The sequence below is a fragment of the Lissotriton vulgaris genome, chromosome 11, assembly GCF_964263255.1.
Source record: "Lissotriton vulgaris chromosome 11, aLisVul1.2, whole genome shotgun sequence".
NCBI classification, from domain to species: domain Eukaryota; kingdom Metazoa; phylum Chordata; class Amphibia; order Caudata; family Salamandridae; genus Lissotriton; species Lissotriton vulgaris.
In genome coordinates, this window is record NC_141699.1 from 554892649 (window position 1) to 554918264 (window position 25616).

Sequence of the window (25616 nt, forward strand, 5' to 3'; positions counted from 1 at the left end):
GGTCAGACTAATTTGCATATAGCCATGTCTGAACTAGGGTGGCAGAGTGGGCTAAAGAACGGTGATGGATTAAACCCAGATCTTTTGACTGGGTGTGAGTGTTTGATTGATTCAGATGCTCCGTCCATCACCACCCCCTTTTGTACCGCTTTTGGCTGCCATAAGTGTGGTAGGGTATGCTCAGACGTGAGTCCCTTGCTCACTTTGCCACTGGATTCAAGCAAGCCGGGCTGAAGACGGCTGGATTGCCAAAAACCGGTCCTCGGTAGCTTGTTTCCGGTCCAGGGAAGACATGGCTTGGCAGTTCGGGGTGGACTGTTCCCATGAGGCACAGGGTCAGACTGATTTGAATATAGCCATGTCTGAACTGGGGTGGCAGAGTGGGCTAAAGAACGGTGATGGATTAAACGCAGATCTTTTGACTGGGTGTGAGTGTTTGATTGATTCAGATGCTCTGTCCATCACCACCCCCTTTTGTATCACACCGACACCTGTGCATAACTGAGGTCACCTGAAGGACCCTCACATCTATACCTGTGCACAACTGAGGTCACCTGAAGGACCCTCACATCTATACCTGTGCACAACTGAGGTCACCTGAAGGACCCTCACACTGACACCTGTGCATAACTGAGGTCACCTGAAGGACCCGCACATCTATACCTGTGCAACACTGAGGTCACCTGAAGGACCCTCACACCGACACCTGTGCATAACTGAGGTCACCTGAAGGACCCTCACATCTATACCTGTGCACAACTGAGGTCACCTGAAGGACCCTCACACCGACACCTGTGCATAACTGAGGTCACCTGAAAGACCCTCACATCTATACCTGTGCACAACTGAGGTCACCTGAAGGACCCTGACACGACACGTGTGCATAACTGAGGTCACCTGAAGGACCCTCACATCTATACCTGTGCAACACCGAGGTCACCTGAAGGACCCTCGCACCGACACCTGTGTATAACTGAGATAACCTGAAGGACCCTCACACTGACACCTGTGCATAACTGAGGTCACCTGAAAGACCCTCACATCTATACTAGTGCACAACTGAGGTTGACCGAAGGACCCTCACACTGATGGCTGTGCACAACTGAGGTCACCTGAAGGACCCTCACACCGACACCTGTGTATAACTGAGGTAACCTGAAGGACCCTCACACCGACACCTGTGCATAACTGAGGTCACCTGAAAAACCCTCACATCTATACCTGTGCACAACTGAGGTTGACAGAAGGACCCTCACACTGATGGCTGTGCACAACTGAGGTCACCTGAAGGACCCTCACACCGACACCTGTGCACAACTGGAGGTCACCCGAGGGACCCTCACACCAACACCTATGCATAGCTGAGGTCACCGGAAGGACCCTCACATCTACACATGTGCATAACTGAGGTCACCTTGAGGACCCTCAAACTGACACCTGTGCATAACTGTGGTCACCTGAAAGACCCTCACATCTACACCTGTACATAACTGAGGTCATCTGAAGGGCCCTCACATCTACACCTGTGCACAACTGAGGTCACCTGAAGGACCCTCACACCGACACCTGTGTACCAGTGGTATCACCTGAGTGACCTTCACTTGTATACCTGTGCACCGATGATATGTGTGACTCTCGTACTTTCCATACTTGTGCACAACTGAGGTCACCTGAAGGACCCTTAGATCTACACCTGTGTATAACTGAGGTCACCTTGAGGACCCTCACACTGACACCTGTGTACCAATGGTATCACATGAGTGACCTTCATTTGCATACCTGTGTACAAATGATAATTGTGACTCTCGTGCTTTCTCATACCTATACCTGTGTATCTGAGATATTACCTGAGTGAGCTGCACTCGTGACTCTTGTACCTTTTTTACCTATGCACAGCTGAGGTTACCTGAAGGACCCTCCCAGCAACACCTGTGTACCAGAGGTATCACTCGATTGAGCTTCACGCGCATACCTGTGCACAAGTGACGTGTGACTCTTCTACCTTCGTTATCCATGCACAACTGAGCTCACCTAAAGGAACCTCACACCCATACCTGTGTACCAGAGGTATTTCCCGATTGAGCTTCACTCGTGTACCTGTGTACAAGTGATGTGTGTGACTCTTTATCTATGCACAACTGAGTTCACCTGAAGGACCCTCACGCCGACACCTGTCTACCAGTGGTATCGCCCGAGTTACCTTCATTTGTACACCCGTGCACAAGTGATTTCTCCGGAGTGACTAACCTCAATACCTGTGCATAACTGAGGTCGACTGAAGGACCTTCACACCCATATCCGTGCAACAATTATATTACCAGAATGCCCCTCCACTTCCAAGCGTGTACAGCAGTATTGTCACTGGTGAGCAAGGCTCCCTCGGCTGATATCACGGATATATTATGTTCGAGTATTAACTCTATTAAATTAATCCAAATCCTGTTCATTTTTAAAGAACTGTTCTTCCTTACACTGGCCCACGAATTGTGAGTTTTTAAGTAATTCATCCTTATACCCTTCTATCTACCCATATCTTCACCCTTCTATTTAGTCTTTTTCACAAAGATAGTATCATGGAGCACACTAATATCTAAAGCAATTAAAATGTCAAGTACAATATAATCTCTTAAATCGTGGCATTAATGAAACATATGTAGACAGGAGTCTTGATAGTACCTGAATTCAGTTATGTTGCTTTTATTTTCACAATTAGAAGAATGAATACGTGCACCAGCCCAACCTCATTGGCATGGGCTGATGCATGTATTCATTCTTCTAATTGTGAAAATAAAAGCAACATAACTGACTTCAAGAACTATCAAGACTCCTGTCTACATATGTTTCATTAATGCCACGATTTAAGAGATTATATTGTACTTGACATTTGAATTGCTTTAGATATTAGTGTGCTCTTTGATTCTATCTTTGTGAAAAAGACTAGATAGAAGGGTGAAGATATGGGTAGATAGAAGGGTATAAGGATGAATGGAAGAGTAAAGCACCCAATACGCGAAAGGCTGGACGGAAGGATGACAAATAGAAAGATAAGGAAGGGGGAAAGGATGGAAGCATGGATACACAGATATTAATGGGTGAATCTATGAATGGAGGATGCAGAATGGATGGAGAGTTGGAGAGATTGACAAATTAATGAATGAATAGATGGGTCGATGGGAGGAGGATGAAAGGGTGAGGGGTACTTTCCTTTGGATGATCTTGTTAGATTACTTTTTCAGGCTCAGAGCGATTAGAGCTATGGTTTAAGTAAGTTATTTTCATTTTCTGGCTACGCCATTGATCCCTGGGTTCGTTTTGAGCTAGCACAGTACCAGGCTACTCCTCACATATGTCCCTGCCTGCCAACAAATCTCTTAGCACTGAAAAGTTGTACTCAAAGCATTAAATTGCTGGTCAAACTTGAACTTTCAAATGAAATGCATTGAATTAAGTGAATCTTTGAAGAATATATTGAAAAAAGAGGCTGCCAAAGCAGTCTTTGTTTTAATATCAATGTGGTTTTGATGTCAAAACATACATAATTGTAAGGTACAAGAATAATTATAAAGGGGTGATACCCAGAGTAAAAGCATCGCCGGCTATACATGACTGATAGAGTGAAAATATGAATAAATTAAAAACATCCAGCACTACAGAAACTGTACAAGGCTACTGTTTAATTACTTAGGTCTGAAATGATGGAGTATGTTAAGAATTCTTTAGAACAAAAGCTAATACGTGACTCATACAAAATCAGTCTTTGGGTGGACCAGTGCACGTTTTGGCTCATGAGCTATTTCCTTTGAGCCTTCCTCAGAACAAAAGAATGTTGAAAGCACTGTGAGATGTCACAATTGAATCTTACTCAATTGTCTCAAAAGTAGTGGAAAAAGAAATGTCTCATAAGCTCCTGCTTGCACACAGAAACATCACTCAGGTGAATAAAAGGAATGCAGGTAGGGTTCATAAATATGGACGTCAACTTTGATGTTCCTTCCTGTTTAAGATCAGGGACCTTCTTGTTTAGGGTAAAGGCATGCAGCCTCACGACCAGTTATGGGTGGCAAAGTTGAGAATTGCCAAGAATGAAATTGTGGTTACAAAAATATATATATAAAATGACCGCTCATGGTCCCGGTCAAAGGATGAGCACCTGGTCCCTAAATGCAGCAATAGATGTAGGTGGTGCATCTAGATCATTCGAACGTAAAAAAAAGGGTTTCTTTATTAAAGAAAATGAGAGAAAAATGCTGGTCGTGCCACTTAGGACTGTTAGTCATTGAACCACATCCATTCCATCTCCTTATTGGGGGAGATTTGATCCTATTTGCCATTCTGCCTAAATTCAGGGGTGTGTGCCTACCAATGACCCTCATTTCAAACTAGTCTAGCACATTTCAATGGTACACTCAGGCTGTTGCAGCCTTTTGATAAACTAAAACTTGGTTTTCAGATCTGAAAATGTGGGCGCTATGGGGGCCATTGTGACGCAGTCTACAGGCAGTACAAAAGGGGGTGGTAATGGACGGAGCATCTGAATCAATCAAACACTTACACCCCGTCAAAAGATCTGGGTTTAATCCATCACCGTTCTTTAGCCCACTCTGCCACCCCAGTTCAGACATGGCTATATGCAAATCAGTCTGACCCTGTGCCTCATGGGAACAGTCCAGCCCGAACTGCCAAGCCATGTCTTCCCTGGACCGAAAACAAGCTTCCGAGGACCGGTTTCTGGCATTCCAGCCGTCTTCAGCCCGGCTTGCTTGAATCCAGTGGCAAAGTAAGCAAGGGACTCACGTCTGAGCATACCCTGCCACACTTATGGCGGCCAAAAGTGGTACAAAAGGGGGTGGTGATGGACGGAGCACCTGAATCAATCAAACACTCACACCCAGCCAAAAGATCTGGGTTTAATCCATCACCGTTCTTTAGCCCACTCTGCCACCCCAGTTCAGACATGGCTATATGCAAATCAGTCTGACCCTGTGCCTCATGGGAACAGTCCAGCCCGAACTGCCAAGCCATGTCTTCCCTGGACCGGAAACAAGGTTCCGAGGACCGGTTTCTGGCATTCCTGCCGTCTTCATGATGCTTGTTTCCGGTCCAGGGAAGGCATGACTTGGCAGTTCGGGCTGGACTGTTCCCATGAGGCACAGGGTCAGACTGATTTGCATATAGCCATGTCTGAACTGGGGTGACAGAGTGGGCTAAAGAACGGTGATGGATTAAACCCAGATCTTTTGACTGGGTGTGAGTGTTTGATTGGTTCAGATACTCCGTCCATTACCACCCCCTTTTGAACCGCTTTTGGGCGCCATAAGTGTGGCAGGGTATGCTCAGACGTGAGTCCCTCGCTCACTTTGCCACTGGATTCAAGCAAGCCGGGCTGAAGACGGCTGGAATGCCAGAAACCGGTCCTCGGATGCTTGTTTCCGGTCCAGGGAAGGCATGACTTGGCAGTTCGGGCTGGACTGTTCCCATGAGGCACAGGGTCAGACTGATTTGCATATAGCCATGTCTGAACTGGGGTAGCAGAGTGGGCTAAAGAATGGTGATGGATTAAACCCAGATCTTTTTACTGGGTGTGAGGGTTTGATTGGTTCAGATACTCCGTCCATTACCACCCCCTTTTGTACCGCAGTCTACAGGCAGACATTCTCTTAAAATGGAGAAAAATGAAAGTCATACCACTACAACATGAATGAATGAATACATGTTCTTGTTTAACACACTCTGAAAACTTGACTGCCTCAGAGCACTCCCAAATCTTTCAAAAAGGAAAATTTATTACAGAGGCATAAAGCGACATAACCAGAATAAAGTCAACAACGTGGTGATGCCAGCATTCAAACCCAAGTCTGCTAGTTTTAAACACTGCAAATGGGTCATTAGACATCCCCTTCCAAGGAGGCATTAGTGAAAATGTACGGCCTCCAAGATTAATTCCATAAGTGGACACTTGCAATAACGCTCACATAAAAGGTGCAAATGATTAATCTTTTGCTATTCCAGCTCTGTTCAACACAAACTGATCCCAGAATGGTACATTTTCAGTATTTATCCAAGAAGAGCCCGTTTTTTTGCAGTAGAAAATAAATATCACTTGTTTGGTTGTAATTTGTTTTGTTCAGCAATCTAAACTAAATTTCTGAAAAACAAATCCAAATGCATTACGTAAAAAAAAAAGTTTTTTATACTGTTTGAATAATTCAGATTAAAGTACACTGTGGGCTTCATTTTCAGTTGGGCAGAAAATGTAAGATTGGGCGCAAGCCGTTAGCGCCCATAACTGGTTTGGCGCCCATTACTGGTTTAGCGCCCATTACTGGTTTAGCGCCCATTACTGGATTAGCGCAAATAGCTCAATCGTAGTTCTTGCTTGGTAAGATTCCTCCACAAGCGTTGGGCTGGTCTTTACAGCAATCAGTCAATTCCCGATAGGCTGGTCTGACAGGTCAGTGTGTGGGGCGGTTTTGGGCTGTTGGCCTGTTTTGTGGTTCGCTGTGACTTTTTTTTTTCTATCGATTTCCCTGATATTAAAAGAAACATTGCCTGCAGCAAACTCAAATCCATGCAGTCCTTTACACTTTGCAAAACACTTGCAAAACGTGTTTTTACAAGTTCAAAACAGGCCCTATTTGCAAATAAGGACAACTTTTTTCAGCCATTTAATTCATTAATGTGAGCAGTTTTTATTTTGATGCCCCGGCCCATTTTCTGTCCCAGTCGGATCCTGACCTCCAGGTCTTGGCTGGAAGTGAATTGAGGAGATAAAACGATGCAGTGGCGGCATATTAGACACAAAAATGACCCAAAAACATGATTTCATATGTTATTCCCTATTACTGCAAAACTAGCATTCTACATCAAAAACTGACCTGAAACCGTGGCGTTTTTGTAACCGTTATTACCATGGTAATAGGAATTCGGTTGTGAAGTACCTTTTGTTTCTCAAATACCGTTAATTCGCATTTATAGGGAACAACCGGACATTAATATGGCGTTTCAAGGCTTTCCTAAAAGTGAACTATGTTAAAATCCCCCTGGAGTAGCCCATAACCGTAGACCTCTGAAGGTAATGTGGGCTAGTGGCTAGAGCTGCCAACTTTCAATCTGGGGAGCAAAGTTCGAAGGCCGGGATCGGCTAAACATTACTTTGATGATTCCCTTTGATCATTTTTTTAAATTTCTGGCCGTATTGTAAGCGCTCTAATGCCCTTAGAACAAGTTATTGCTATATAAAACTGCAAAAAATAAAATGCGATTAAGAAATGCTTGCAGATTACAATACGTGGTTCAATGCACTACTGACACAGTGACTGGTGTGAGGACACAGCGCTTGGGTTCTCAACTGCAGAGTGTGTGTGTGTGGGGGGGGGGGGCTAGGAAGATTCTTACATTTTCCTTTCCCTTCCACGTCCAGTACACAGCTCCTGTCCCTGCTCGTAGACCCAACCGGAAGTGTGCACAGGTAGGTGTCAAACGAGTATCTGGCTGTGCATCTGCGATTCGCACCACGTCCTGGAATGGAAGGCACAGAGCCGCTCCTGTCTCCCCACCTCCCTGGGAGGAATGCGCCCGGCCTGGCTTGTGACGCCACTTGACAGGGGCGCAACCGCCCAGAGCGCAGTACAGCATGGGCATCTCCAATAGCCGAAGGCCCTGGCCGCCGCCCAGGAACAGCAGAGTCAAAACAAGGGCAAAACAAACCGGGGGCATGGGCAGGTTTCCAGAGAAAACACGAATAATAAGAAATTAGGCATGTGGACTGGAATACCTGAGGCGATTCCGGCAAGTAGGCCGTTCGCATGTCACTTCAAGAACAGTAATCAGAGGCCACATAACCAGAATCCAAGTCAGATCGAGGAGGGAGAAAGACCACTTAGAAAGGAACACCAACACGGTGATTGGTTGGCCCATTGAGCTGGAAGTACGCCAAAGCGACGAGAAAGGGAGAGGACACATGAAACGCATTCCAAAAGAGGTAATGAGGGAGTAACTTGCTTGACAAACCAAGGTAAAGAGATGAGGTGGCGAAACCAGGTAATATAACTTTACACGGGGGAGAGAGAGCTCCTGGGAAGAAACCAAGTCAAATAAATGTGGAGGGGAGAACATCGTGTGAGAAAAACAAAAAAAAAAACAAATCAAGCAGGTGTAGTGGAGACAGGCCATCCAAGGAGAGAAAGCAGAACATGGGTGGAGGGGAGAGACCAGCTGAGGGAAACAATGTGGATGTGGGAGACACACCTTGGGACACATTCTAGCATAGGGAGATTCTGGCGTGGAGCTGCCCGGAGCTCGGACAGTTCTGGTCGGATGTATTTCTTGCAATAAATCAAATCATTGGCAGAAATGATGAAATGGTGCCGCACTTGGGTTTACTGGGTCTGGTTCGGGCCACTGTACCGCAGAGGCAAAAGTTACACGCCCTGCTGCTCCTACATGCCCGACGGCAAGTCGCTATGAAGCGGGGCAGACACCGACTGCCCACGTTCAAGGCATGGCTAGAGGATGTGAGCTATGGTCATACACAACTGGGAACATTCTGGGAGCTGATGCCCACGACTCCAGACCTAGAGATATTTGGGAACCCTTTCTGCAATGGTCCAACTCCCCTCGCCCTGACAATACAGAGGAAGGAGCTTGAAAACTCTTTAACTGAGCTTTTTCCGGTGGCGGGTCGACGCCTCTTGGTCTGGACACTTGAGTTCGCCAGTTTCTGACCACCTATCACGATGGGCAGTAAATGTACCTATCATATGACACCCCCCCCCCCCCCCCCCCCGGTGTTCCGATTCACATGTTCATATACATTGTACTGGATTACCCTTTACTGTTCTCTCTGTGTTACTGCCTCACCGGTAGATGCTAATTGATGTATACCTGTAAGCATTTACCCTACCAAATAACCTGTGCCCAGTCATCAGATCTGACAACTATGCTGATGTTCACCCTGACTTGCTCACTGTGTTGTGTTCTAAATCGTTTTCAATGAAAAATGTATCTGCCCTGATCGTATTGCATTGAATATGCTATGCTTGAATGTATGAATGTATGAATGTTTCTTTATTCAAATGCCAATAAAAAGAATAATAAAAAAAAAGCATAGGGAGATTCTGTCAGGGAGCGAAATGAAGACAGTACGGAGGGGGAAGAAGGATAATATATGCAAAGGAGCGAGACCACTCAGAGAGCGAGTGCGCCAAGGAGATGGAAGAGGAAACCAAGAACAAGGAGGTGCGGCCGCCTGAGAATGAACCACACGGTCCATACTGGGGAACACTGAAGTAGAACCAAAGGCAATGAAAGAGCAAGATAAGAGGCATCTGTGGAAAAGCAAGAGAAGGGGAGAGCTAAGTCTCCCAAGGACAAATCTCACATGGTAAGGGAGAGGCCATCCGAGGAGAAAGCAGGAATTAGAGCTTTGAGGAACAACATGAAAGGAAACCTCGAGAATAAGAGGTGCACGAAAGACATTCAAGGATACATTAAACTATAGCCATGCAGATAGTTGAGGCCACACCAAAGATATACTATGGAGGAGACCTATAAACAAACCAAGCCAAACGAAGACAGCTCACATGGAGGGGGGGGGGGGAGGGGGACAACCAGGGGAAAACCAAGTTGCGGGAATGGAGAGCACACCAGAGGATGAGGCACATGGAGCAGGATTAGGCAGGCCATGGAAAGGACCTTGGGGAAGAGGAGGGCCAGCGGGTATGGTCTTGTTGGTCAAAAGGCTGCAGGGGTACAAGCAGGGGTTGGGAGATCAGGTGCTTCCTACCTTTGACACGGTGATGGGTGTGTTGAAGTCCCTTCCTCCAGTGATACGGAAGCCCCATGGTGCTTGACCAGTCAGGTTCACAGTCCGCGCCATGGCCCAGAGCTCAGCGCAGAGTCCGCTTCAGTGCCGGAGGTAGGCCCGAACAGGGGAGTCGGCCCGGTCTGCAGAGGACAAGAGAGAGAGCGGTGAGGACGGATCCCTTGGCACCAGGAGTCCAAGCGCTGTGAGCAGTAACACCTGCTCAAGAGCCGTTTTCTGCTCGGCAGGTGTGACTCACGTTGAAAAGATTTTGGGCCCAGCTCCACCCCTGCTGACAGGCGTCAACAACCAAAGATGCCACCCTACTTGGCACCAAGCACTGACGTCTCTAGAGGAGGGCCAGTGTTAGGGCTTTGCACAGCACCTTGCCAGTGACATACATTTATCCTGCCACTTATTTAGTTGCAAAGCAGTGTTGGCTCCTTAAAACGTTTAAGTCCAGCCTTGCCAAGTTACCTACTTTCATGTGTGATGTGCTGCCCCAGTTCTGGCTTCTTGTTTGAATTCTGGGACTTGTAGTCTTGTTTATTCTATTATAATACAGGATTAAAAGTTACAGAATTTAAGGGACAAACCTGGATTGGAGCAGCACATCATACATGGACCTAGGAAATGTGGCTGCTATGTAAATCAGATCTTGTGTGTATATATCTAAATATACATATAGCTTGGTAAACATTTGAAGTGTGCGTGTATGTGTGTCCATCATTTGTAGATGGCCCCCGCAGCTGTATCTGTGGCCCAATGTGGGCAGTTTCTAAATTCACTTCTAGAGACGCCTTTGGCATCACGGGCATCCAAACCAGTCGTTTTCAATATAGAGGACATTTGGTCTAATCATGCACTCCCCCCCCCCCATCCCCCCCCTCTCCAGTGCAGATAAAACATTTTGTTCATCCTGCTCTCCTAACCAAAGGCAGTCCCGCTCGTAGAACAGGTTCAGTGTTGATATACTTTGAACCAAATTCGTAAATTAAAGGCAGACAGTGACTCTACAGCCAATACTTTGTGGCCCTTCTTAGCAGTGGCGTAACATAGGACCCCGCAGCACAGGGGGGCTCGCGTTCCAGGGCCCCCCCTCAGCAAAGTACCAGGGCCTGAGAGCTCCTGACTCGGAGGGGGGCCATCCATGTACTTTGCAGGGTGGGCCCCCTCAACTTTCGTTACCCAATTGCTTCTCAGGGACTATACTCAATTCCGTATTAATACTGGTCACTTGGTGTCACTGCTACATTACTGTCTCCGCGCTCCCCTGACCCCAGCCACTGTCACGCCTTAACTCACCAATCGGTGTCACTGTTTCAGAGGTGCCTCATTCCCACGAGGAACTCAGCCTGTGTCATGCTCTGGCCACTAGGGTTCACTGCTGCAGCAGTCTATGTCTACTACCTCCCGGCCTCAAAGCTTACCATTCTGTGGCTAGTCACTTGTGTATGAACTGTACCTTTGACTGTCAGCCACCCAGGGCACGAGCCGGGGTTGATAGAATCCTCACACTATTTGTTTAGAAAGGGGACTCTATTGCCCATAGCCTAAGGCTGGAGGTGTCTCCTTCTAACCCAGAACTATAGCTGCTTGCATGTGCAAACATCAATGGCCTCAGAATGCTTTCAAAGGTCAATCCCAATGGCAGCACCCCCTTCATTTGAGAGGATGGCCCAGGAAGGCCATCTTATAATCTCTCATCTGAGGTACAGAGACCTTGACAAACGTTAACCCTTTTATTGCTTAATGCACTGAAAATATGAAGCAGTCTTGTGCTTTAGGGCTGGATGAAGAACACCATCAGGAAACCAACAGAATTTAACAGTACATTCTATTTATTCCCTAATAGTTGTTTTAACATGTTGGCCTAGATTTACATAAGCTTTGCATATTTGTTGTGCTACTTTTCCAACTTAAACTTGATGCAGAGTGTTCATGTGGGATTTAATATTCAAGGGAAAATTGTGATATGCGTTAGATAGTAACCCAAAGTTGAGCATGGAGTGGCCTTGCATCAAGGGGGAGGATCCTAGGGTGGTACATTTGTAGAAAAATAGACATATTGATGTACATAAGCAACGTTCATTTCCCTTTTCCCACTCCTCTTCCTGCGCATATCCTAAATACCGTAAAGCATTTAACTACATCCTACTGCCGGCAAAGGCCTGTACCCGTGTATACATGACAGCCATTTTAGGCACCCTGGCCCTTTTTGCCCGCCTAAGATTAGAATCACTGGCTCCCCTTCCGCGTGTATTCAAAATCTCTCTCTCCCTCACATGCATAAACCATGAAGCCCTCTCCCTCTGCACGACCCCGCTGTGAAAGGCAACTCTCCCCCTTGACTCGCACAAAACCCCCTATTCCATCTTGGAGAGGCATCCTTTGCCTTAGCAGACATAGCCCTCCCCCAGCTGCACCTGACTGCCCCCGCTCTCATGTACGGGTCATAAGATCTCTCTCGCTCTCTGTGTGACTCTGTCCTTGTGTCCACCCTGGCTACCCCTCCCTTCTCCTCACGTAAACAAGTCATAAACCCTCTTCTTACGCAGAGCCCTGTCCTTGAGGGTCACGGCCGCGCCTGACCAGCACCTCCTTCCCTTCCATGAATGCCCCTCTGTTGACAAGCCTTCCCTCCGCACTCAATTGTCCACGCGGCATTAATACCACTCCTTTGATGACCCTTTTTCCCCCGAGTCCGGCTGACCACATATGTCCGAGGCCATCGCCTGAGCCAGGAGATACCATTTACTGCCCTTATTGTATGAAGTCACTCCTCTTCAAAGGATCCTCTATTGGTCTTAGCCACCCCCACCCCTTGGGCTATGATCAGGCGTACACATCCTGCAAAACACTCAGTTGCGTGATTGACCTCCCCTCTTATCAGCAGGTCAAGGGCCCCCATTGTGAATGTATATGGGTAGGATCACCACGAGGATTATGGGGATGTCTTTCCTTTTGCGTCACACCGTCCTAATTGTGTTATCATGTGTTCTGTAGAGTATAAAAAGCCAGAGTCTCAGCTCACTTGTTAGAGCACCTCCCGAAAGACACTGTGTTTCGTGTCCGAAATGACTGGCTCTCCTCATGAGTAATAAACTCTGTCTCTTGATTCCTGCTTCCAGCGCCCGTCTCTTTATTTTGGTAATTACTCAACATGGGAACTAAGGCGGTTTGCGCCAGCAGCCTGGGCATCGATAGGAAGATGGTTTTTCATTTTCCACAATTGGCGTCCCAACGCGGGGCCCATCAGTGACATAGGGTTCGGTAAGAGAGATCCAGACGAAGAAGTGAACGTCTAAATGATCGGGGCATGCCTGCCTTGAGAGGGCCCTCGCCCGGCGGCCGATCGACAGAACTTCACCAATTCTGAACGGACCTCTCTTCAAGTGACCTATTGTCCTGACTGGAATCCCACAGGAATGCTACATGGAGTAAGAGAACGATCGGGCGCTGGAGGAGGAAGTCGAAGAACTATCCGTATGGTCCGGTCCGGGTAAGATTAAGTAGGGTGTTTTTACGCCTGATTGGTAGGGTGGCTCTGTCCACCTGATTGATTGATTGTTTGTATTGAAAACCGGTATTTGTATACTGGCATTGTTGGTATTGGTTCATTTAGCTCTGAGGGCTACTTGACATATTGGTTCTCTTTTGAGAACGAGACATTCTCTGTTTGCAAACAGCGGCGAATAGGAACGTCGTCCCTCTTTGCAGATAGAGAAGGGTAGGTAATGTAGACTTTTGTCCCCGGTATTAAGCCGTCATGCCTACCTTTCTCCCCACTGGATTGTTTGAAGTCGATTAATAATCGATTGTTGTTCTTTTGAGATCTTCCCTGTCTACAAACTGAGACGAGTAGAAATATTCTGTCTTCCTTTTTGGATAGCGAAGGGCAGGTAATGCAGACTTTTGTCCCCGTTGTAATCCGTCATGCCTGTTTTTCTCCCCACTGATTGATTGAAAACCTGGACATTGTTGTTCCAGGCATTGTTTCGTTTGAGGTATTTTCCGCCTGCAAACAACGTGGAATAGAGATATTCTATCTAGTCTTTGCAAGCAGAAAAGGGTAGGTTATGCCCCTTTGTGAATTCGTCAGTCCTACCCACTCCCCACTGGTTGGTTATTGTGGGGTAGCTCGCATGGTCCGCCCAGGAGACTACTCTTATGGAGGACATATGCTCTCTACTCATGGGCCATTTAGTAGAAATAGACCGACTGGTCCGTCCAGGAGGCTACCCTGGTAAATGGAAGTACATCGCTCGGTCCGTCCAGGATGATACCCTAATGAAGGAATATATGTTCCCCTTTTGATCGATAATCTCGTTCCACCCCGGACCATTTATTGGAGGGGACTCGTCTGGTCCGTCCAGATGTACCACCCCCCCCCCCCAGTGAAAAGGACACATAAAAATATGAAGTGATCACCGTTCCCTACTAACAGAAAGCTTTAGCTCGAAACACGCTAAGGAAGAGAAAGAAAAATAAAAAGGAAATCAGGCTAAGTCAGTAACCCCCTGATGAGCTTTTGACTTCACTAAAAATAAGAAACATTAGAAATAGTTCGTAACAAGAAATATAAAATGGCGAAAAGTTTGACAGCAAAAATAGCCACGAGGCAGCTAGGCTTCACTGCCTGTTCCTGCTCCCAACATGCCTGCCTCATTGCCCGCCACGCCCAAATAACGGTCACATGAAATAGAAACAATCAAATAGGTACCTACCCCCATTCCGGAAAACTCCCGAAGTGCAACAGGTCCGCAGTTACGCCCATCCGGAAGGCGAGGCCTCGAGGTACGAGGGTCCCGCCTGACCACGATCGGGAGGAGATGATGTTGGGCAGGCGGTCCAAAGAATGGCAGAGTCCTCTCCTTCTCTCCTCTTCCGCTGCCCTGCAGGCCACGGGGGGGGGGGGGGGGGGCTGTCTTGCCTCAGCCACCGACCACCCCCCCCCTTCTGTCTCTCGCCTGGTCTGACCCACGAAGAAGGCAGAAGCCGAAGGCGAGAACGGCGGCGAATCAAGTAGTCCCGCCACATTTCGAATTCGCCGCATGCCATCGCCTGTTTGTCAAAGGCCGAAGCCAAGGCGAAAACGGCGGCAAATCAAGTAGTCCTGCCACATGCCAAATTCACCGCATGCCGCCGCCTGCATAGGCACAGGTAGTCCCGCCACATGTCAAGGAAAAGGGGGGGGCTGTCTTGCCTCGGCCGCCGACCACCCCCCCCCCCCATCATCAATGGCTGGCATGGCCGATATCGAAGACGACGGAGCCGAGGAACGGCGCGGGGTCGCTGGAAGGGGGAGGCGGCGCGAACGACCCTCCCCCACCTCCCTCCAGGTGGAGGCTTCCAGCGACACCCCAATGCTCTTACTTAAAGAGGGTCAACATCATAAAGCGGTCTTCTGCCCAGGACGGGCACTCGCTCCATATCGCCTCTCCTCGACCTTGAAGATTCTATAAGAGCCGGGGGGCCCCCGACCCCCTGCATGGGTGCCCCCGCCCCCTTCACCGGGAACCACGACATCGGTGCAACTCCTGCCGGCGCCAGCCTCGGATTAGAACTGGCTAAAATGCAGCCACGGCACAGACTTGTTCAGTTCCGGAGGAACACCAGGATGACCCGGTAGGAAAATTGTTGCCGCCCTTCCCACTCTTTGACTCATGGTCCATATTGTTAGACTGTTAACCTTATAGCACGAAACTTTTTGAATTCCCAACGGAAGGCTCTGGGCCAACCATGCAAGACCAGAGACATCCTGACTGTGCTGGAACTCGCCTGACCCCACCCAAAATGGCGCCGACACAAAATGAGAGTTTTTTTGAATGAACTTTATTGTACCATGACCTTGCAACTTTTTAACCCCGAGATATATATATAACGTTTTGGATAATGAAGGTAGATATGAAGGATATTGAGCATGTGCTTGGACAATGAATTGACTTAGGGTGGGTACTGATTATGAGTTGGAAAATGAATTGGTGTAATTTAGATAAAGAATGAGTATTGGATAATGAATTATGAATCGATTAATAATGAATTTTTGACATGCATCATGTCTGCTCTGTAAGGTAATTTCAATACGATTTTATTTGCACTGCTGCACTTTATGAAATGAACTGCTACCAATTCCGTTTATTAAAAGTATTTTGAAGGAGAAAGCATGGTCGTTGCAGTTGCATTAATAAGTTTTGTAATGCCTTACTACTGCGAGCGAAGATTAAGTATGATGATGGATGTAGATCAAAAGGGATCAGATATTTGGCAGCTACCTTATGTGCCACAAGCAACCGGAAAAGTGTTTTCAGATACCCTTAAAAATGACACCACAGAAAATGCCTTCTGACCGTCACCCTTGCACCCGATAAAGACGGTTACGACCAGGTAGCTCATGTAGATACTCAGATCGTCAATGATTATCTATATGACACCACTGGTCCCTCTGGGCTGAAATGCCGAAGGGGCAAGGGAATGCGGTACGAGGAGATAGGGCGAGTATATGGTAGGTAAAACATTTTCGAACTACTGCATGATGATGTGCTTTGAATGCTGCCCCCCCCCCTACCCCTTCTTTTCCTCCCTTCTGCAGGTCACGTCAGAACGTCGACTGAAGTATGGAGGAGCGACGGTCGGACCACCGACGAAAAAGGGAAAAGGGGAAATCTGTGTTTAGTCGTTATAACAGATAAACTTTTTAAAGACGTAGGCTTAACATGACTGTTCCTCCTTAGGACATAGCGACTGAGAGGATGGACTGACATAGAAACTGGACAAGTACTGAATGACGAAAAATTGACTAGAAATGACGTGCTAAATAATGTAACTGGACGTTTGACTAGGTAGGGAAAGGACAAAGAAAAATTATACAGGTAAGGGTTGCCACGGCACCACCGTCTAGGAAGTTAGAAATATTGCTGATGTTCAAAATGCACTACCCCCTTTCTCACACTCTCATAGATATAGCCAAGCTGCCCGACTGTTCTCCCGATCAATGCTTGCCGTTGCCTCAGCCTGGAGAACTTCCCACCACAGGAGGGAACAGAAAAATGGCTTAAGATCCAACCATGGGTAACTAGCACGACCAGGTTAATCACTGATCGACCAGCCGAGGTGTGAGTATTGGTAATTGGGAACGCTCGCAGGCGTGACAAGCGAGAAGGGAAAGGGGGGAAGGGTAGAAAGAGCAAGCACATAGATAAAACAGGATAGTAAAGATACGTAGGATATACGGATAAAAACAGATGTTGTAGGCTAACAATTGTTTCCTGTCTTGTCGTGAATGTCTTATATATGTGTAATACATGTGCCGTCCTCCCTGTCTGAGTTTGTGTATAATGTACGGATTTATGTCTTCCCTCTGTCTGTATCTGCATGTTACCTAACCTTTGCTGTTCCGTGTTGTGAGCGCACTAAATGACCTATTTTTGTACACGTCTCTCTCTCTCTCTCTCTCTCTCTCTCTCTCTCTCTCTCTCTCCCTACATGTCATACGTGTACCGAATGGCTCGTTTAGATTGCTGGCGACTCTCACTCTCTATGAGAGTCTGCCTATTCTCTCTCTTTCATTTGTAAAATTGTGCCCCACCGGCATCAGTCTGATTTGATATATATTAAACGCAAAGGTGTTCAGCGAAAATTGGCCGAAACTTAAAATAATTGTATCTCGCCATATTACTGCCTCTCCTTTCTGCAAAAATGAATGAACTTGAATTGGCTGAGAAGGAAAGGACAGGTAAGACGACTAAAGTCCCCCAAATCTGGCCACTTATAGGGGAACTGTATGTCAATGGCACCTTATGTCTGTTCTTCAGAGGCGAACGCCAACGACCAGATTGAACTCCCAACGCCCGGATTGCCCCACCCCCTTTTTTTTGCACCCAAGCGCAAGCGCCCGAAGCATCCCCGCCCCATTTTTCGGTAAACCCCAATTGCTGTCCCGAATATAAACTTGATACACATGAGGAGTTGTTGACCCTCGAGAAGACCCTGTTTTGCCTGACTCTCGATAATAGCACCCCCGCCCTGTTCAAAAAGGATAGCCAGTCCTGATGGGAAATGTTCTGTAAAATGCTGAATATGATGTAATGCACAGTTGATGGGAACCTCACTTGATTTATAAATAAGACGATGAATAGACCTGCCATGAGCCCAGTAGGAATACTGACACGTGCACTGCTTGGTAATGGACCTCTGACTGTGACCAATGAGCGTATAATTGAGGGAGGAATTCAGCATGCATAGATATCTTCTTTTGCCATTTCACTGAAACATTGTCTTGTACCTATTCAAAGATTCACGATCACCGAAGGAGATGGGTCGGAAGTGACGTACAGCCTGGCTGCGGATCTTGGGACTCGTGTGACCTCGACCAAAGGTGGAGCCGTAGAAAAACAGGATACGGGACGAGACCGCAATTTCAACGTGGAAAATGAAAAACGGTGGGCCACCTTGAAGCCCTCCGTCTGCTGAACCCACGCGTGCCTGGAGTCTCCGTCCCCCTTCTTTGGGCTCGATTGACGGGCCTGCCTGCTTGTTATCCTTTGCTCCCTTGGTCCCTTTTGCGTGTCCCAGGAACTCTGACCCAGCTCCACCCTCTCCCCTATCGACTATTTGAACCACACACACCCTCTTCTCCACGTGACTTTTTGCCAAAAGGAACGAACTGCATTCCACTGGGAATAGGGTGCTGCCATAGAACTGTGGGCGCCGAGCATAAGGCGCCGCCAACCGGATTGTTTAGGGAACAGGACTGTGGTCTAACAGCAGAAGACTGACCGCACCCTGCAACGCGAAAGGATAGAACAGAGCTGGACCCATAGCTCCACCGCCGGTGCTCAACAGCGCCAACGAAAGTACTTGGACTAGAGCCTACCAGTGATGGCTCACTGACAAAAAGACACTGGGACGAAGAAATATTGTATTTAAGCTGAATTCCGCTCTCATCAACCTGGTCAAAACTGTTCATTGGTTACATTTTTAGTCAGAGACATTTATGCTATGTAGTGCTTTGAAATGATAGGAACTCGACAAATGCAATCTCCTATGTGCTGTATTCTGCCAAACACATCAACTGTCCATGATTATATACCATATGCTAATATTGACAATGCTAATTCTGCGACCGTCCCTGTTTATATGTACCATCATCGATCACGAAAATGAACTTTTGCTATGTAAAAAGGGGCGACTGTAGAAAAATAGACATATTGATGTACATAAGCAACGTTCATTTCCCTTTTCCCACTCCTCTTCCTGCGCATATCCTAAATACCGTAAAGCATTTAACTACATCCTACTGCCGGCAAAGGCCTGTACCCGTGTATACATGACAGCCATTTTAGGCACCCTGGCCCTTTTTGCCCGCCTAAGATTAGAATCACTGGCTCCCCTTCCGCGTGTATTCAAAATCTCTCTCTCCCTCACATGCATAAACCATGAAGCCCTCTCCCTCTGCACGACCCCGCTGTGAAAGGCAACTCTCCCCCTTGACTCGCACAAAACCCCCTATTCCATCTTGGAGAGGCATCCTTTGCCTTAGCAGACATAGCCCTCCCCCAGCTGCACCTGACTGCCCCCGCTCTCATGTACGGGTCATAAGATCTCTCTCGCTCTCTGTGTGACTCTGTCCTTGTGTCCACCCTGGCTACCCCTCCCTTCTCCTCACGTAAACAAGTCATAAACCCTCTTCTTACGCAGAGCCCTGTCCTTGAGGGTCACGGCCGCGCCTGACCAGCACCTCCTTCCCTTCCATGAATGCCCCTCTGTTGACAAGCCTTCCCTCCGCACTCAATTGTCCACGCGGCATTAATACCACTCCTTTGATGACCCTTTTTCCCCCGAGTCCGGCTGACCACATATGTCCGAGGCCATCGCCTGAGCCAGGAGATACCATTTACTGCCCTTATTGTATGAAGTCACTCCTCTTCAAAGGATCCTCTATTGGTCTTAGCCACCCCCACCCCTTGGGCTATGATCAGGCGTACACATCCTGCAAAACACTCAGTTGCGTGATTGACCTCCCCTCTTATCAGCAGGTCAAGGGCCCCCATTGTGAATGTATATGGGTAGGATCACCACGAGGATTATGGGGATGTCTTTCCTTTTGCGTCACACCGTCCTAATTGTGTTATCATGTGTTCTGTAGAGTATAAAAAGCCAGAGTCTCAGCTCACTTGTTAGAGCACCTCCCGAAAGACACTGTGTTTCGTGTCCGAAATGACTGGCTCTCCTCATGAGTAATAAACTCTGTCTCTTGATTCCTGCTCCCAGCGCCCGTCTCTTTATTTTGGTAATTACTCAACATGGGAACTAAGGCGGTTTGCGCCAGCAGCCTGGGCATCGATAGGAAGATGGTTTTTCATTTTCCACACATTGGCGTTCTCATGCAACCATAGGTTTTGACTCAAGTCAATATCTACAAATGAACTGTGAAAAGTGATTTGCGCCAAAATCCTACGCCTCCTCGAGGCAGGTGCAACGAGAAAGGTTTTCAGTTCTCCTAGTTTTCCTCCTTCGCATGTGTGCCACATTATACACCACATATACAGAGGGAAAATCTTTAAAGTATATGTTTTGTACTGAAATGGACTCTTTCTAGTACAAAATCTATGCTTCAGACAATGCAGACACGTTTGCAGTATGGTGCAAGGGTGTGTGTTGGCATATGTCAACCTAAAGTGCACCAGAGCTGGGAGATACCAAAAAAGCACAGCATCTTAGTAAATATGGCACTGTTCTGCTCGCCCCCATTCATGCGAACCAGCGCAGCAACTTTGCTAGCTGCCATGCGTTGCAAGACTTCTGTATAAATCTGGGCTGTAAATTCCAAGTTCCACATGTTTAAAAAATATTGCCACTTTCAGCCATTTGTTTTTTTAGCATAGATACAAATGAATACTTTGAAAAAATGCATGTGATGTATAAAAAGTAAAAAACAAAAACATCCTTTTGACATTCTTTTGTGATTATGTATATTTGCTGTTTTTGTAAATTAGGCCATTCACCTTTAAAAGGAGTATTATTTGTAAGGGCATTACATCACTTCTAAAGTAGCGTCACTATATGTGCCTTCATTGTTATTTTCATGTGATAATTAGCCCCCCCAAATTCTCATTATGACTTGGCCGCGAGGCTAGTTGGTATAAATAGGATATTGTAGAAAACTAATGCATGTTTATTGCTATCTTCCCCATCCTTAGGTACAAGATGTACATACATATATGTCTATACCCATTGTAAATACGTCCTGAGGTGGGAGGTGATTACGTTTCGGCTGGGTTAGAGGGGCCCCTAGGGGCTGATTCCATCTGAGCGGGTACACGACGTCCACCCACTATTTTCACAGGGTGGACACCGTCCCCCATGCCAAGAAGCTGGGCCACACAGAAATATACTGAACTTGTCCCGGTGTAAAACACTGTGACACGTTCAGCAGCGCCTTTAAATTGTCTGCTCTCAGTTCCCACCATCAAGAGCAGGCAGCGAGGGAGCTTTTTTCCCACCTCCAGGTGGGTCGAAGTTAAGGGGCCATCAGTCCTCCTTTTGTTTGAATATCTGGACTGGAGGTAGCTGGAACCTCACACTTAAATGTAAATGCCATGGAGGGAAAACAAAGGCACACAGCTTGTTATCTCTTCACAGGTACTTAAGAGAGGCATGTTTTTGCCTTTGTTTGGTCCCTGTATATAAGAGATGCATGCAGAGGCGCAACTAGAGCCAAATCTGGGATGGGGCTACTAAACATTTGGGGGGGGGGCTGATTCTTCCAGCAATATGCAGAGTGGAGATACAGGGGCTCTAAGAAGGGGTGAAAAACAACAAAGACTTGTTAGGAAGTAAATGGTCTTTTAATGACCTGTGAAGTACTCAGGCGTGGTTGTGTGTGTGCCGGGAAGCTGCCTCAGCCGGGCTGACACACATGACAGGGGAGGGGGGGGGCTTTTGGGCTGATTCCCTTTGAGCCCAATAGGCGTTGAGCGCCTGGATGCACACACTGTAAGAATATCAGATGTGTTTGGTCTGTCCCAGTATTTACACAAATAATAATTTCAACAGCACTATTTTATTTCTTTTATTGCGCTACGCAACCCAATGCAGGGTGTCTGAGCTCTTTACCTAACACACACATTATACATTGACAACAAATCATGCACATGTGTAAATCAATGTACAAGATGAGTTACATGAGATAGGGTTACAAGGTGTAGGAGTCACATTTCCTTCATAGCTCACTGTGCTATATTACAAGGATCACAATTTATGAACTGCAGGAAACAAATGATCCCTCTTTTTAAAAGCAGTAACCCACTTTACTATCTACATAAAATAAAAATCTGTCAGCTTGTTACGTGATGTGCTTTTCAGGAGACAAATTAACCTTATACTACTTTGAATCAAATCTGGGACTTCACAAAAAAACAGATTTCTCCAACAAATGTGTTAAACTCCAGAGTTATTTCACCATTGTTAGTATTCCCTGAGATTTACTGAGCACCTCTTCAGCAGATGATTTGATTTGATTTAATATTTGTATAGCACTTGAATCACCCCCTGGGTGGTGGTATCTCAGCGCTCATAACGTGCGTCGGAGGTGGTGGCAGTGGCTAGGCTGAGAATAGAATGGTTTTCAGAGTTTTCCTGAACTTCAGGTGGTCGATGCATTGTCTTAAGGCAAGGGGGAGTTTGTTCCATATGAGCGGGGCTTGGTGGGAGAAGAACTTGCCTCCAGTCCTTGACTTTTTCACTCTGGGTGTTTTAAGAAGGGCTTTGAGGCTTGTGCATAATGTCCGGAGAGGAGTATAAGGGTGGATCCTCTCCGCCAGATATGCGGGTCAATTCCCCTATATAGCTTTATGGGTAATGCAGCAGATCTTAAATTTTATGCGTTGTCGTATGGGCAACCAGTGCAGTTGGTGAAGGAGAGGTAAGGAAGCCGATCTGTGGGGGGCGTTTAATGTCAGGCGAGCAGCGGTGTTTTGTATAATTTGGAGTCCGTTTAAAGAGGACTCGGTGGCTGCGATCAGGAGGGCGTTGCAGTAGTCTAATTTACTTAGTACTAAAGTTTGAGTCAAGGTCTTTCTGGTTGCGTCGGGTAGATAGGGAAAAGCTCTCCTTAAGAGGCCTAATATGTGGAAACATGAGCCCACGGTGTTAGTGTCGTGCTTCTTCATAGTGAGGGTCTGTTCAAGGTACACTCCTAGGTTTTTCACAGTGGACGCTGGGGAAGTGGCTTTCCCAAGTTCTGGAGGCCACCAGTGGGGTGACCATAGGAGCGGGGCGTCACCGAAAAGCAAAACCTCTGTCTTCCCGGCATTCAGCTGGAGATGGATGCCTTAACCCAATAACGTTTTAAAATGTAGGCTTTGCAACCAATTAAGCATAGTAGATCTACTGCCACGCTTCTCATTGTTGCCAATTTCTTTGTGGCAGAGCTTTAAAAAAAAAATGTATTAGTTGAGGCCCAGACTTTGCATCGGGATTGCGCCACTTTTTTGGCACAATCTCGACGCCAAATATCATTTGTTAAATCTCAGAATGCGCTTAAATGTACTCATACTATACCTGATAATCATATGTGTGAGGTCGTAATATCTGATGTCACCTCTTGTGATGTCACTTCCAGTGATGTCACATGCAATGTCACAGGTTGTGCGCTGTGATGGCACGCGTCATGATTTCACTTGCATAATGCCTAACCTTGTTAGCCCCCCCCCCACTTCTTTTTTTTAGGACTTGTGCCCTCGACTTGGCCCTGCAGCTGCCCCCAGGAGCACAGCCACGGCTACTTGTGTGACTGACCATAGCGTGTCCTGAATCAGTGCCTGCTTCGCGACTGACTGCGCCTAGCAAAAGCTACCCTGTGACTGAACACTAGGTGCCCGCACTAGGACGTGTCTGTTCCAGACATCAGCTAATGCCATAATAATATGATCACCGGGTGTCACTGCGGACGGGTGTCTGTGACTTGTCCCTGGTAATGTGTACCAGGAAGTGTTTGTTCCCTTCGGTAGATCAGCTAATACTAGTTGAGCACGCGACAGAACACCTCAGAACATTCTGGAAACACCTAGAAGCTTACTCATTTTAGGATACGTGCGCCTAGAGTTCTGCTTACTGTTTCTAATTTCTTGCAACCATCTCCCCTTTCCGTGCACCATCCCATCCCGTTGCTGCCATAGCGATTGATGAAAACAAATACATTCAAAAAATGGTTTCGCCTCTGATGTCACTCCTACGCTCCCGCTCACTCTGACAGAAACTGTAGAAAACACCACTCAGCACAGCTACCTCCAGCTAAGAGAGGCATTACATTGCTCCCAAGGAACGCCTCGAGAGAACCGTGCCTGGGTTATGCAAGTGAAAGTAACATAAAAGAAAACATATGAAATATGTCAAAAGTGCTGAGTCAGGCACAGCTGGAGAGGCCGCCGCCCTGCAACGAGAAGTACAGGAGAGACCATGCATCGGCCTGTTTCTGCAGCGCGCGGTCACTGGGTGGGTCTCATTCCATCCCACACTCTCTCGGCAGAGAGCGCAAGGGCTGGGAGGTGTGAGAATTCAGTGGTAAAATAAAGACATTTCTATTTGCATATGTTTTTATTGAGCAACAGACCTCCAGTTCTGGAAAGATATGTAGTAGACCCTTGTACTCACTACCATTCCTATGTGATTCTTAGAGTTTAATAAACAAGAGAGGAGTAACACCTAGAAAAGATCAAAAGGTGGTCTGGATGGATAGATGATGAAGCAAAAGAAGAAAGACAGGAGTCCTTGTTAGGTTATAATAAACCCCTCACTCACCACCTAGTGGTGACATGCTTCATCATCGGGGCCACCACGAAGGCCGAGTGCCAACAGGGGGTGCTACAACACCTGGAATGCAGTGGAGCAGGTTATTCTGAGTGGGGCAGAAAAAATGTTAAAAAATGTCCTGGTATGTCTGTAAAAAAGGAACTTTATTTTAAGACTACTGGACATTAATAAAATGTGTGGTGATACAACTACAGTAAGTTATGGATATGTGTATCAATGTGCAAGGTCTACATGTTTCAACCCGCATTAAGGAAATTACCGGGTTTTCTTCAGGACCGTAGGAAAATGGGTGGTCAAGGTTCACTAACACCCTGCCAGTCCAAGATTCCTATTGTTGGAACCTACATACAAAAAATCTGCAGTAGGATCTAGTTTCACTCCCACAATGGGTGAGAAAAAAGGGATAAAAACCTGTAGGAGAGAAAGAGTAATTAAAAGAAAGATCGCTACAAGCCTGTAACGTCGTGCAGTGGTTCTCACACGTGTCAGGTAGCATTTGCGTGAAAATTATCCACTCACACCTAAGGCGCATGCATTTATTGTGAGAATGGCGGATGCCAGAAGGTTTTTACCCACTTTAATGGCGCTCATAGTGCTATAGAAAAATTATAGCACCGTATTCTAAAAGTGAAGTGCTTAGTGTCTATTCATTTATAGTCTCTCACAGTCTCCACACCTATCAAATTTGTGGTGTGTGCGGTGGAATGGTATCAATAATTAGGGACTCACATATGCTTCGAATTTTGGTGTGTGACTTGGCCATTCTCATCAAGTCTCTCATGAAAATCGGCAAATTGCTTGTGATTTAAAGCAGCCTTTCCAAATTAGATCATAGACTAAACACTCAAAACGCACAGACAAAACACACATAAAACAAGCACTGGCGTTGCCAATAGGTCTCGCAGTAGGAAAGTTGGAGCTATTGGTTTTGTAAATGACATTTTATATTTATATATTGTTATTGGCATTGTCAATAACAATATATAAATATAAAATGTCA

General features: G+C 46.7%; 1 protein-coding gene across 2 annotated transcripts in view; it reads right to left on the reverse strand.

Moving 5' to 3' along the window:
* PDLIM2 (PDZ and LIM domain 2) overlaps window positions 1-25616 on the reverse strand; it is a 222616-nt gene that overhangs the window by 120008 nt on the left and 76992 nt on the right. For both annotated transcript variants that reach the window (XM_086943624.1, XM_086943625.1), the window contains exon 2: window positions 9785-9945. In XM_086943624.1, the coding sequence (XP_086799750.1) occupies window positions 9785-9877 (93 nt within the window). In that variant the 5' untranslated portion in view covers window positions 9878-9945. The remainder of the gene's footprint in view (window positions 1-9784; window positions 9946-25616) is intronic.